Source organism: Pelodiscus sinensis, chromosome 17 (assembly GCF_052426305.1).
Source record: "Pelodiscus sinensis isolate ZL-2025 chromosome 17, ASM5242630v1, whole genome shotgun sequence".
Taxonomy (NCBI): Eukaryota; Metazoa; Chordata; order Testudines; family Trionychidae; genus Pelodiscus; species Pelodiscus sinensis.
The window spans coordinates 25,170,991-25,185,682 of NC_143068.1; the positions used below are offsets into that span (position 1 = coordinate 25,170,991).

Below are 14,692 nucleotides of genomic sequence, written 5' to 3' on the forward strand. Positions count from 1 at the left end.
CATGTCAGGTGACCTGGGGAATAATCCCAGGCCTGTTGGTAAAAGGAGCTCCAAGCAGCCCTGAGAACTCTACAAGGCAGCACAGGACCCCATAGAACCACAGATGGTTGAGCATCACTGTCCTCTAGACTCTGTGGATATTGGAGACCATATGTAGAGCCCAGTGGGCAGCAATGAGACTTCTCTGCTTTTCCTTCCTGCTCTAGGTCCGCCTGGTCATCGCTGAGAAGGGGCTGCCGTGTGAGGAGCGGGATGTCAGCATGCCCCTGACGGAGCACAAAGAGCCTTGGTTCATGCGTCTCAACTTAGGGGAGGAGGTGCCCGTGATTATCCATGGAGACAACATCATCAGCGACTACAACCAGATCATCGACTATATAGAGAAGAACTTCACAGGAGGTAATGAGGGGTGAAACAAAATCCATCATCAAAAAAGGGCTTTGTTAGAAAAGTGGGTTTTGGACATGGTTGGTGAAAAGTGTCCGCTCTTGATGGAAAATGCCAGCTTTTCTCTGGTCACCAGACATTCCAAAACCAAAATGGTTTCAGCCTAAACTGAAAACTTACAACCGAAAACCAAGCATTTCAACCTGGAAACGTCACCACAGTGCCTCATGGGAGCTGTAGTTCATGCCCCCTTTGTCCCCATTCTCCGTTATGAGCCAGGCTCCACAACTGGACTACATCTCCCATGATGGACCACAGTCAAGGGTGACTCCAATAATGCATTGCAGCATCCCAGCAAGAGATGCACCATGGTGTGTTCTCTTGCTGCACTGCCACAAAGCATTATGTAGTTCATGCCTCTCATCTCCCCCTTCTCCTTTATGAGCCAGGCTCCCCGGCAAGACTACCGTTTTCATCTCTGCTTTGAATTTTGGGTAGCGCTTCAGGACCCTTCACCCATCCCCAGCTGTGACAACTCAATTATTTCTATGTATCCTCATTCTGAGGGGTCATGTGCAGAGACGGGTTAAAACTGGAATCACTTATTCCACTTTCCCACAACAGCCTTTACGAGTGTAGATAAAAAGAGGCCTGGCTCTGAACCAGCCGTGCCCAGTAAAGTTTGGCAAAATCAATGTGAGTTGTGGTTTTCATTCAGCCTCTGTTTAGACCTAATAATCCTGCAGAATTTTGCCACCTGGCGGTATGTTGCATGGACTGATCTAGCAGTTTCATAGCCAACTAAAAGCAGCTTGCTCTAGTGCCCTGGCCAGTAGCACCAGGCTCTGACCTGTCTCTCCCTTAGGTGTGCCTGGGAAGGACTCTGTGAGGCTTTTAGTGCACTGGGGCGAGGCTGGTGAGTGACTGCAGTTGGAGGACAGGTTGGTAAATGGCCAGTTCGGAGGAAACAAAAGGGGATGGCAGGTGTAACAGAGGGCGGTAGGGGAGGCATTAATATTTGGGCTACATGAACGCAGTGCTAAGGAGCAGCATGGAATTGCCAGCCCTGGGGAAGGCATCCCTTTATTTATCCAAAGCAGATGCAGATCTGTCAGTGGCACAGGGAACTCCCCTGCCCTGGTGCCTCACCCTAGAGGTGCCCTGAGAAAGGGTCCCGCTTTCTCTGCGGAGGCAATGGCTCTCCAGTGCTTTCCTGAGCTCCCTTCATTAGAGCAGAACTGGCCAGTTCAGGGCTATCAGACGGGGAGGAACAAGTGGGGAGACTTCAGAGGCTTAGGAGAGAGTTTTAACTGTGTCATCATGAGACTCATCGCAAAGCCTGTCACGTTAGGAATGGAGAGAGTTTAAAACCATCTTAAAATAGATTCCAAAACAGGGGAGACTTGGCAGATCAGCTTCCTCTCCTCGACTCCAGCACTCCCTCCCCTCGCTGCACCTCGACTCCGGCGCTCCCTCCCCATACAGCTCCTTGACTCCAGCTATCCCTTCCCTCACTGTTCCTTGACTCTAGCGCTCCCTCCCCTCACTGCTCCTCGACTCCAGCGCTCCCTCCCCTCACGCTCCTCAACTCCAGCGCTCCCCCCCCATACTGCTCCTCGACTCCAGCGCTCCCGCTCCCGCCCCTCACTGCTCAGAGAAGCTCAATCAGAGGCTTCTTTTTTTAGCTTTGTTGAACAAGCTGGTCTCTGCTTCATCCCCAACATTTCAATAACCATGTGTTAAACAAAGCCCAGGAGCTCCAGCCACCAAGCCTCATTGCTTCCCAGAGGTTTCTGCTCTCGGAGCAGGCCAGGACCTAGTCTATGTTCAGTTTGTTTCTTTTCAGGTACTCGGCTCAGCAAGTCATATTCTGTTCTCTCAATTCAGCTCCACTAATTTATAGTCCCCAGTCAACCCCCCTTTACGCATGGGACATTGCCTCCATTAGGGATAGACACACACATAGGCACGGGAACTAGAGTGTGGGGTGTGTATGTGTATGCTCCAGCACCCCTAGGCTCCCAGCTGCTGCTCTGCATGCTGGGGGCTCTGCTGCCAGCCCTGTGCTTGGGGTCCTGATGGCAAATCCCACACACCTGGGCTTTGCTCCTGGCCTAAGCTGGGGGTGGGAGGTGGACAGTGGCAAGCAAGCTGGTTTTCAGCTCCCACACCCTTTAAAATAGGGCTACTCAACACGCAGCCTGTGGGCCTCATGCAGCCCATGGCCCGTTTGTTTGTGGCTCACGGTGTGGCTGGGGTTTACGCGGAGTTCAGCACATGGCCCATAGGTGGGAGCCAAAACAAAAAAATAGTCAATATAACGGTCTTCTGTTAATATAGTTTTAGTAGTTAAATTCCTGGCCTTTCATTGCTCATTAAAAGTGCTGTTGTATGGGTGGAAATCGGGTAAATGTTGCATTTTATTAATATCAGCAGAACTGACTTAAATGGGGCCTGTGTGTTGTGTCGTCTTGCCTTAATCTTTGCATTCATGCCTGTCCGTGTGAAAGAACCTGTTTGCATATATTTGCGTGCATATGCAACGACACTTAAGTTGCGGCCCTTGGCATGTACTGTGAGTATCATTGTGGCCCCCGGCGCTTCCAGTGTCGAGTAGCCCTGCTTTAAAATGTTCCTATGTTCCTGCACACATATAAATGAAGGAAGAAGATGCACATGTGATGGCTTCCTGTCACCAGCAAAAGGCATTGGCCAAGCCAGTGATATGGAACAGTTCTAGAGTGAGGAAAATTACAGCTCTGTCTTCTGGATGCCTCAGGCAAGGGCGAGGAGGAGTGAGTGAGCAAGCACTTTTCCTTCAACTCTGGTGATATTACCAACCTGGCTTTTCAGAATGAAAGCACCTTTGTGGGCTGAGGCTGCACAGGCATTGCCTTTCCCCACCACTACCTAGTTTGCAAGTGCTAGTTTTAGCTTTTATGTCTCTGTAAATCTTCCACTTGATGTGTAAGGTGCCTCACCACTGCAGCCACTGTAATAAAAACCACCACCACCTGTCCAAGGAGCTGTGCTAGATTTGGAATCTTTCTCCCACCCCCTTGAAAAGTTCTGGCAACGCAAAAATGCTTCATTTTCATAGAAATTTTTCTGCCAAATTTCTGGCTTTTGGAAGGAAGGAAGGACATACGGACAAACGGACCAAAACTGAATTGTTCTCTCCTTTTGGAAACTAACAACCAAATCTTATTTTGATGAACCCTTCAAAAGTATGCACTAACTTTTTAATGAAATAAAAACCCCAAAAATGTGCCATGAAATTTTTCCACTCAAATTTCAAAATTTTGACACTGATTTTTGCTTTCTTTCATTGTACAGGCAGTCCCCGACTTACGCGGATCCAACTTACGTCGGATCCGCACTTACGAACGTGGCTTTCTTGCCCCGGAGCTCGCAGGCAGCGATCCGCCACCTCGACCTCCGGGGCGAGAAAAGCTGCTCCCGGTGCCCCTGATCTGCTGGAGACCGTTCTCTGGAACACGTTCTCTGGAAGTGTTCTTAATACTGAAGATAAATATTGACAAGGCTTTGTTTTGTCAAAAGGCTTGGAGCAGAGCCTAGGTTGCTTACCAGCAATACCCCAGGAGGCCACCACATAACATGGCGTCAGCAGCTACCAGCTCAAAGAGGTGGCATTTGTTCAGCAAGCAGCAGGGAGAACAGGTGCCGTTCCAGTGAGCTAATGCCTCTGATCAGCTGAAGGGAAGGAGTCCGCTGCCAGAGCGGCTGCATTTCAGCATGGTCACAGAATAGCTTTGCCTAAAGGGCTGGCTACTCTGAATGCGTTGGGCTCCAGCCCAGGAAGCCTTGGGGTGGCCTGATCAGAAGCTGGCCGGGAGCCAAGCAGAAGCAGCATGCACTCTAGGGATTCTGTATTAGTATTACTTCATTCCATCGGTGGCTGTTCTCAAATGAAAAGTCCCACTTTGTGGCTGGGATCCAGGCCCTTGTACTTGATGACGGGGCGGCATGAAGGGGAACGGCAAACTAGCAGCCCCATGAGGGACATTGGCTCAAATGTGATATTTAGAAGCTGCACCAATCTCTCAGTCTAGAAAATTCAGGCTTTTAGTTTGATAGAATCCCAGATAGTGGCAATGGAGACGCCTCGCTTGGCTCCCATCAGTTCATCCCGGGACAAGCCCTTCCATTGCTGCTGATAGCACTTTACTGCCTCACCTCAGGGGAGGTGATGAGGTTTAACTAGGTTCTGCACATAGGGTTGCGAGATGCTTTCAACAAAAATCCCAAACGTGGCAAATTTGGTTGAGAAAAATAACAAAAACCCACAACCTGGTTTCTAGGTAGCATCTACAAAATCCTCTTACACATTCAACACCCTGTGTTAGTGGCACAAAGCCATTCAGATGGCACAGTCAGGAAAAGGCAGGCCCAGTCCCAGACCTTTACTTCACTCTTGAACCTCCTGGAAGTAGGAGTATTAAGGTTTGCAACACTGAAGCCAGCGCTGTCGATTCACTAGTAGTATGTCCAAATGAAGGGTTACTCTGTGGGTATGGGCAGCTGCTCTGTGGCAAACTGTACCTTGTCAGTGAAAACACAGTTCAGTCAGATCCTGCAGCACTCCTGTGAGTAAGTCCTATTGACATGAGAGGAGGCTGCACATCACTGGAAGGGCTGTCAGCTCGGGTCCCCAATTAAGGTGCAATATGAGCCAATGTCTACAAAATGTGCCCCTAGAAGTCTAATTTCTTTATTCCACCTCAGGAAGAGGTTCCTTGAAGCTCAGGATGTGAGAAGCAGGCAGGCAGTATGGTTGACTGAGCCTCTATGGTAAATTAACTCGTCTGCCATTACAAGCAATCTATAAAATCCATAAGCATGGCCCGGATATTCTCATAAAAATCATGTTTCCTCAATCCCTGTCATCCCTCTGTATTTTCTGCTGTGAGTCTCATAAAAACAATGCTACAAACTGGCCCCTATCGCTCATACAAGCAGTGTGGAACGAACCAGGGGAAATATGCCTACAAACACCAACTATTGAAACAGATGCTAAAGGATTCAAAACAGGCTTAGAGGCTATATATCCTCACTAGTGACAAGAGGTGACCTTGGGGTTAAAGGGTCTGAAGAGATTCGGATGCAATTCCTCGCTGCATTCCAGTCCTTCTGTGGGATCTCAGTCCAGTCACTCAGGCTGAAATTTTTAAAGATGTCTGAGAGAATTAGGTACCCAACTCCCATTAATTCAAGAGGTGCCTATCTCCATGATGCATTTTTGGAAATCCCAGCCTTAATCTATCTGGGCCTTGGCTGGGGAACACTTCCTACCTCAAAGGGATGTAAAGATGAACGTTTACTGATATCAAGGAATCTGGTGCTGTACTCAAAAGAAAGGAGCTTTCAAACATTGTGAACCTTTTTTCCTAGCGACTCCGCAGGCAAGAGCTGTTAGCAAAGATGCATATGCGCCAATCTGCCACATTTGTGTGCATAATTATAGTGACTGCTTGAAGATGATCAGAAGGGTCTCTTTGCATCCGATTTGCATGTGAACTCACAGTAATTACATGCCAGATATGGCTTTGAAAATGAGGCCACTAACTTACCCTTTTTGGCAAGGACAGAAGGAACTGAACAGTTGTCAGGAAGAGAGAGCACACCCACAAATGTGAGTGTGGGTTGATTACACAGTGCGTAAGGCAGTCAAGGCTGACCTTTAAGTAGTTAATATTGGAGCAGAACTATGAAGGGATGAAGTGCAATGTAAGTACTAAGTATTGCTCTTATGATTAAGTGTTTCGCTTGTGGGTGCTTGGCAGTGCCCCAGTCGGCGTACAGGAATCAGAATGGGGCTACAGCAGATGTGGTGAATCTGGTCTATGGAGGGCTGCAGTAGCTGTGTGCGCTGATTGGCCAAGAGACTTGGAATAAAGAGTAGCATAAAATAGTTCTGTTGCCCTAGAGCTCCATAGACACGGGATTTAGAAAATGCCATCAATTCTGGGTACAGAGGTTGGGTGTCAGTTTGCTTTGCTGGAAACAGAACTCAGCACCTGATGTCTAGAGACACAGAGAGAGTGTGTCTACACAGCAGCGTTATTTTGGAATAACGTCCGTTGTTCCCAAATAACTACGCGAGCGTCTACACAGCTTACCCGTTATTTCGAAATAATTTAAAAATAACAGGCGTCTTATTTCAGCATTTGTAAACCTCATTCCACGAGGAATAACGCCTCTTCCAAAATAGCTATTTCGGAATAACTGTCGTGTGGACGCTCCACTGCTGCTATTTCAAAATAGCTCCTCCCTCAGGCCATTCAAAGTAATTACTCCCCAATGCTTGCTGAGGCTCTAAATCAAGGAAGCACATCCACATTAGGAGAGCCTACTTCGGACTAATTTTCAGGCTTCCCTGTAGTGTGCATGTGCTATTTCAAAATAGTTATTTTGAGAGTTATTATTTTGAAATAAGTTGTTTTGAAATCATTTCCTAGTGTAGACATACCTTAGGAGACTAGCTGTGAGACCCAGTCCTGAATATTTACATTCAGTGGGTGTGGGAGGAACATAAGAGTGTAAGAACATAAGAACAGTCATACTGGGTCAGACCAAAGGTCCATCCAGCCCAGTATCCTGTCTGCCGACAGTAGCCAATACCAGATGCTCCAGAAGAGGGGAACACAACATGTAATCCTCACACGATCCCTCCCCTGTCACCCACCTGCAGAGACACAGAGGTAGGATACCATTCCTACCTATCCTGGCTAATAGCCATTAATGGTTCTTAATCCTGCTGGGAAGGTATAACAAGTGGGTTTTCCGCAGGGGTCTGTTCTGGGACCGGCTCTGTTCAATATCTTCATCAACAATTTAGATATTGGCATAGAAAGTATGTTTATTAAGTTTGCAGATGATACCAACCTGGGAGGGGTTGTGACTGCTTTGGAGGATAGGGTCATAATTCAAAATCATCTGGACAAATTAGAGAAATGGTCTGAGGTAAACAGGATGAAGTTTAATAAAGACAAATGCAAAGTGCTCCACTTAGGAAGGAACAATCAGTTTCACACATACAGAATGGGAAACGACTGTCTAGGAAGGCGTACGGCAGAAAGGGATCTAGGGATTATAGTGGACCACAAGCTAAATATGAGATGCTGTTAAAAAAAGCAAACATGATTCTGGGATGCATTAACAGGTGTGTTGTGAGCAAGACACGAGAAGTCATTCTTTCACTCTACTCTGTGCTGGTTAGGCCTCAGTTGGAGTATTGTGTCCAGTTCTGGGCACCGCTTTTCAAGAAAGTTGTGGAGAAATTGGAGAGGGTCCAGAGAAGAGCAACAAGATGATTAAAGGTCTAGAGAATATGACCTATGAAGGAAGGCTGAAATAATTGGGTTTGTTTAGTCTGGAAAAGAGAAGATTGAGGGGGGACATGATAGCAGTTTTCAGGTATCTAAAAGGGTGTCGTGAGGAGGAGGGAGAAAACTTGTTCATCTTGGCCTCTGAGGATAGAGCAAGAAGCAATGGGCTTAAACTGCAGCAAGGGAGGTTTAGGTTGGACATTAGGAAAAAGTTCCTAACTGTCAGGGTGGTAAAACCTGGGAAAAGATTGCCCAGGGAGGTTGTGGAATCTATCAGGGATGGTCTATTGGTCCTGCCATGAGGGCAGGGGACTGGACTTGATGACCTCTCAAGGTCCCTTCTAGTCCTAGTATTCTATGATGGACCTAACCTCCATGAATCTATCTAGCTCTTTTTTGAACCCTGTTAAAGTTCTAGCCTTCACTGCATCATTTGGCAAGGAGTTCCACAGGTTGACTGTGAGCTGAGTGAAGAAAAACTTCCTTTTGTTTGTTTTAAACCTTCTGCCTATTAATTTCATTTGGTGATCCCTAATTCTTTTATTTCGGGAATAAGTAAATAACTTTTCCTTATTCACTTTTTCCATGCAAGTCATGATTTTATAGACCTCTATCATATCCCCCTTAAGGGTATGTCTACACTTCCTAATCCGAACTACCTAGTTCAAGCCGCGTGTAGCCGCGGGCACGGAGTCCGAACTAGCGGATATTTAAAAATGGCGGCGCCTGGCAATATGCAAATGAAGCCCGGGAAATTCAAATCCCGGGCTTCATTTGCAACTCCGGTTGCCTACATTAACCACTTTAGTTCGAACTAGGGTGGTAGTATAGACATACCCTAAGTCTTCTCTTTGCTAAGATGAAAAGTCCAGTCTCTCTTCAAAAGGCATTATGTACCTAGTCAACCAGTGCACAAGAAGCCGAACCATCTTAGGATTTACGGGGCCCTACGCAGTACTATTAAACTGGTGCCCCTATGCCTGATGGCAGCTGGGAGGAGGGGGAATGATGATTTTTTAGAGCTGTGATTTTATAATCTTCAGCAACACACTAATGAAATATTTTAAAAAAAATTTAATCTCAGATCCTGTCAACTAACACAGTAAATTCAGAAACGGATGGTATAGACTGGGGTTGGCACATGCCTGTTAAATGGCTTCATTGCCACTTGAGCATCTCTTTCCCAGGTTTGCTGTCCTGCTAATAGATCTGGCAGGCTTTGCCTCTTTTAAGTTAACTAGATTCTCTACAGAGGGAGCAGAGCCATGGACCAAGGATAGGAAGAGGTGGGTGGGAGGACAGTAAGACCCAGTGGTGTCCCAAATTTTTATATGTGTATTCTGAGTAAGAATGGCCCTGACAAGAGGGACCAGTAAAACCAAACCCAGGAAGGCTTAGACCTGGGGTTCATTTCACCTGAAGTCCCACCCCTCCAGGTCCTAGCTCTTATCAGAACTAGCACAAGCTAAACACAAGGGGCACAAGCTAAACAAAAGGGACTTTTGCCCGAACGGGAGCAGCATAGTATTTCCACAAAAAGCACTGATTTCTTACAGTAGGAAGTCAGTGCTTTTCTGGAAATTCAAGTGGCCAGTGTAGACAGCTGGCAAGTTTTTCCGGAAAAACGGCTGATTTCCGGAAAAACTGGCCAGTCTAGACACAGCCAAGGCAGTGTCGAAAACAGGAAGTAATGGGCCCCCCACAAGCTGATCTCTGATCATCCCAGTGGCCTGGGGACAATCCAGTCACATGGGAACAGGTTGCTGTAGCATAGCTATAACCCATGCCCATGTTTTGTTCCGCATTTCAGAAAATGTTACGCAGCTGATCCCCGAAGCCGGGAGCGTTCTTCACGCACGAGTGGTGCAGTACAGAGAGCTCCTGGACTCCCTGCCTATGGACGCCTACACGCACGGCTGTATCCTTCATCCCGAGCTCACCACGGACTCCATGATTCCAAAGTATGCCACAGCTGAGATCCGCAGTAAGTTGTCTCTTTCCCAGGGCTGCCTACCACTCGTGAGCAGTGGGATGTTTAATTCTTTCTATCTCAGTCTTAGGCAAACTGCACCCCGACAGGCAGCACTGGGGTACATTTAAAACCATGAGTTCACACGAGATACAGATTGAATCACCCACAGCAGCAGCACCTCTTTCCCACGTGCTACTGTGCATCATGTGGCATGTGACTGCATGTTACCTTCAGTGACTGCACCCCTCCGCCATAGGCTGCTGAAGCAGATGGGCTCCGTGGTGTGCCCAGGAGACAGCAGAACTCTTCCTTGAAGAATGGGAGAGGATCTACCAGCTTATGATCCATTACATTGATTTCTCTGGAAGCAAAGTCAGGTGTCACTCAGGCTATGTCTACACGGCAGGTTTTTTGCAGAAGATGGTATGCAAATGACACACTCATTTGCATACACTGTACTCTCATTTGCATATCTGTTTTTGATCCTTTTTGCAGAAGAGGTTTTGCCGATAAAAAGCCTCGTGTAGACAGGGCCGTTTGTCAGGAAAAAACCCTTTTGCGCAAGATCCCTTATTCCTCAAAAAATGAGGTTTACAGGATCTTGTGCAAAAGGCTTTTTTTCCTGACAAATGGCCCTGTCTACACACAAAAAGGATGGGAAGAAGATATGCAAATGAGAGCTCAAGATAGGCAAATGAGCACACAATTTGCATACCCTCTTCCACAAAAATCCCGCAGTGTAGATGTAGCCTCAGGCTCCTGTATGCTCTTTACTTCCTTTGCCTTTTTCTGGAGCTTTACTCCAGCTCTTTACTCCCTCTTGTGCAAAGCCTTTTTATATGTATTCCCTCCCCATTTACTCCAAGGGTGTGTCTACACTGCAAGGCTGAAATTGAAATACGCTACGCAAACTGAGCTACATCAATTGTGCATCTTATTTTGAAATAGGGAGCATCTACACAGCACTTAGTCTGAAACAGATCCCTCTTCCTCTGACTTCCCTTACTCCTCATACAATGAGGATTACAGGAGTCGGAGTAAGAAGTTCCCCAGCTTGACAGTATTTTGACACTATTTCAAAATAACTGCCTGCTGTGTAGATGCAGACTAAGGGTACGTCTACACTACATGGCTCCATCGACGGAGCCATGTAGATTTGTTTATTGGGCAAAGGGAAATGAAGCGGCGATTTAAATAATCGCTGCTTCATTTAAATTTACATGGCTGCCGCGCTGAGCCGACAAACAGCTGATCAGCTGTTTGTCGGCTCAGCGCACTAGTCTGGACGATCCCCTGCCGACATCAAAGCCCTTTGTCGGCAGCCCCGGTAAACCTCATCCCACGAGGAATAACGGGGCTGCCGACAAAGGGCTTTGATGTCGGCAGGGGAGTGTCCAGACTAGCGCGCTGAGCCGACAAACAGCTCATCAGATGTTGAGCAAAAAACCAAACCAAACCAAAACAAAAAACCCCGTTGCCCCTTTAAGAGCTGCATGTGGCCCAAGCTGGCTTCCATCGGTCACAGTGCCATATCTCGCTGCCCCAAGCCACACCCTGACCAGATATGGAAAAAAGGTCAGAGCAGGGGAACACAGAACAGCCATGGATGCGGGAGCCGAGCCGCAGGTGCAGGAGCCGCAATTTTTCCTTTGAAGAGCCACATGCGGCTCGTGAGCCATGGGTTGGCCACCTCTGCCCCAGTGTTTACAGCTACAACTGGTAGACAATGTTTGGACAGCATATTTTTTCCATTGGAAAATGCAGATTAGTTGAAATCGCTGCTCTCGATGGGACCATGTCAAAACGTTGGAACATTCCATTTGATCATTTTTTTAAATGAAACCTGTTGATTTTTCACGCCATGAAATGGAAAGTCTGGTTCCTGCACCGCTCTGCTCAAAATCAGCTGCTGAATGGTTCCCTGGGAAACAGTGAGAAAACTGAGGGTGGTCAGCACCTCGCAGGATGGGACCATTAGCTCCTTCAGACATAGTATCACCCTTACTTCTTTCTGAGTCCCCTACTGTAGGACAATAATCTTCTTGAAGAGTGCATCCCAGTGCACTGCACAAGGAGCCTCGATGGGGCTTACCATCCTCTCCAAGATGATTGTCTCTTTCCTGTAGAACAGTCGTAACTTGTGACCTGAGAGGCATATGGGGACTGTGAACCTGCTGTCTTAGGAGTGCCAGGACCTCTGAGGACCAGGCATTGAGCATGCATGGGATGCAATGTCAGCATCAGGAAGGGCTGCTGTCAAAGACCTGTCATCGTCAGAGACGCAGACATAAACACCAAGAGGCCCAGCCCAAATCCATTGGGCCTCAGTGGAATGGCATTACTTTAATGAACTGAATTTGACCCACAGTGTCTAATTCTCAGGCACTCTGTTCTGCCAGTTACCTGTGACTAAGATGCTCAGCCAGTGAATAGCCTGTAGAAGGCCTTGTATGGCAAAGTAATTCACTTGAGATAATTATGGCTTGGTGGTTCTGATTCCAAACAACCAAGAGGGTCTGGAAAGGAGACAGAAATCAACTGCAGCCCTCAGGGCAGAGGGTAGGAGTCCATCTAGTTGCGGTTCACAGGGATTAGCCTCCGTGCCTCCAGGACCAACATTATCGCTCTCAGTTACTGGGCCCTTTACAGATGTGATGGGCATACACGTGGGTGGAGGACATGCTATGCCCTTCATTCTTTTATAAAGCCCATTGCATTCGGCTGCATGAGCTGTTGCTGGTGAGGGGCTGCTGCTAGGATCGATTGTTATACCACACGTTACAGCCCAGCAACCATGTCACACAGGGCATGCTTCACGCCTACTTAGGGTCCAGGCTTAAGTGATTGTCGAGCCCATTCTGTTCTAACACAACCTATCTGTTCACGAGCACCAAGGAAGCCCTCTGAACCACTTACACACCAGTGGGGCTGTGTGTGGTTTGGAGAGGACACCGCAAAGGTTTTATCTGCCCCTCCTTCGCACCATGGAGGGGGATCCACACCAGTACTAAACAGGGCAGCATGGGGGCATGGTTGTGTGTGGAAGGGGCCTGTGGGGATCCAGTGGTCCCCAAAGCCCAGGCAGATGGAATCGCGGCTGTGGGTGTGTGAGTGAGGGGGTGCCGGGCGCAAGGAATATTAGCACAGTGACTTGTTTGTGGTTGAGGGATGGACTTTACTGCTTCCTGTGGAGTCCAAGTACTTTGGCTTGGAGCAGGAGGGGAGACGTCCTAATGGATCATACCACGCATGGCCAAATCACAGCCTCTCTTTGCTCCCGCCCATGTCGCTGTCTTTCTCCGCCACACTTTCTCCCTGCTGCTCTGCTCTCTGTCATGTGGGCTCTCTCCTGCTTTCCTTCTTCCTCACCTTCCCCCCACCTCCAGTGGCTTAGTCCATTATTCTCTTCAATAATTTAAAGGTCAGAAGTGGGAGACTGTGCAGGGATTCAATTACAGACACCGGATGAAGCGACATATGTCTGTGCACTTGACCTTCAAGCATTCGTGAAACACTGATACCACGTAATCCAGCTCTGCTGCAAGGACTACTCTTAAAGCACAACTCTCCTCTGGAGAGAGACTGGAAATGGCACCAAAAGGCCCCATCCTTATTGTCCCGCAAGGACTCGGGATCAGCATGGCTTATTGAACGCAGTTTACAAGTCCAGACGTTATTTTACCTTTGACAAGTGCATCCTTGGACCCGGAATTCAAGCTGGGCTCGTGATTCACTGACAATCAGGTGTCTGCTGCTGCACTCTTCTGCCAGAGTCTCTTCAGGGCTGTTGCTGTTTGTGGCTCCCCCCTCCATGTAGCTGGGATTCTGCCACACGCAGTCACAGGCTTTTCCCATATGGGCTCCCCATCTCCATCGTCTCACAAGCGCCATTGCCTCTCCACCCTGCCTTCGCCTTGTGCCCCATGTGCCTTAAAATCTTCTCCCATTCCTCTCACTGACGTGCTTTTGTGATCTCACCTAGACTTCCCTCCTGCCCTCTGTCCTGACATGCCCACAGCATGGTGTTCGCAAGTGCAATCTGCACATATCCCACTGGCACACATAGGGCCAAGTTGTACTCTCAGTCCTGGGGGAATTTGGCAATTTTACCAGGGCTCCAAATGCAACAATTGCAGAAGACCCCCCAGGACTATCTCAGTGGAGCTGGTTTAAATCCAGAATAATGCTAATGAAGTCTAGGATGCGGCACCAAGTAGCAGAGAATTATATCAGGAGGGGCAGGCACTGAACAGGAGTCCCCCAGCAGCACTGATTGGTGCTAGACTGGAGCCCCGCGGCAGCCCCCAGGAGCTCGGGGCTGAGGTTGGAGCCCCTCAGCAGCACAGGACCAGAGTCCTCCTGCAGCTTCTTGGAACATGGGGCTGGAGCCCTGTGGCTGCCCCTGGATGCACAGGGCTGGAGCCCCATGGCAGGAATTGGAGCCTCTGCTGCCCAAGGAGCTGGCAGCAGCTGGGCAAGCAGCCCAGCTAGGCTGGGTTGTGGGGGGAGGCGAGGCAGGAGTGCCTGCTGGGGCAGCCCCGGGAGCCGTTGGCAGGAAACCTCCTCTGGTCCAGCAAATTCTCTCCTTCAGGACCAGTCAGGCACCGGACCAAGGAGATCCAACCTGTATATACGCTTAGTTGTCTCTCTTCTAAACTGAACAGTCCCAATCTCTTCAAGCTGTTCCTGGATGGAAGCTCTTCCATGCCTCTTACTATTTTTGTTGCTCTTCTCTGAACCTTTTACAGTTCCAATAGCTCTTCTCTGAGATGTGCTGATGCAGTATTCAAAGTCTGGGAGTACCGTGGATCTACACAATGGCATTAAGACATTTTTGGTTTTTTAATCTATCCCTTTCCTAATGGCCCCAATATTCTGTTAGCTTTTTTGACTGTCACTACACTTGAGTGGTAGCAGCTAATTTAGACCCCTTCTTTTGTGTGTATAGTTGGAGTTATTTTTTCAGTGTGCATTACTTTATACT

The 14,692-nt window shown here is 48.2% G+C and overlaps 1 protein-coding gene across 1 annotated transcript in view; it reads left to right on the top strand.

The window, feature by feature from the left end:
- GDAP1L1 (ganglioside induced differentiation associated protein 1 like 1) overlaps positions 1 to 14,692 on the top strand; it is a 43,911-nt gene that overhangs the window by 9,166 nt on the left and 20,053 nt on the right. The window contains exons 2-3 of the mRNA XM_006132229.5: positions 207 to 399; positions 9,547 to 9,720. Coding sequence (XP_006132291.2) covers positions 207 to 399; positions 9,547 to 9,720 — 367 coding nt within the window. The remainder of the gene's footprint in view (positions 1 to 206; positions 400 to 9,546; positions 9,721 to 14,692) is intronic.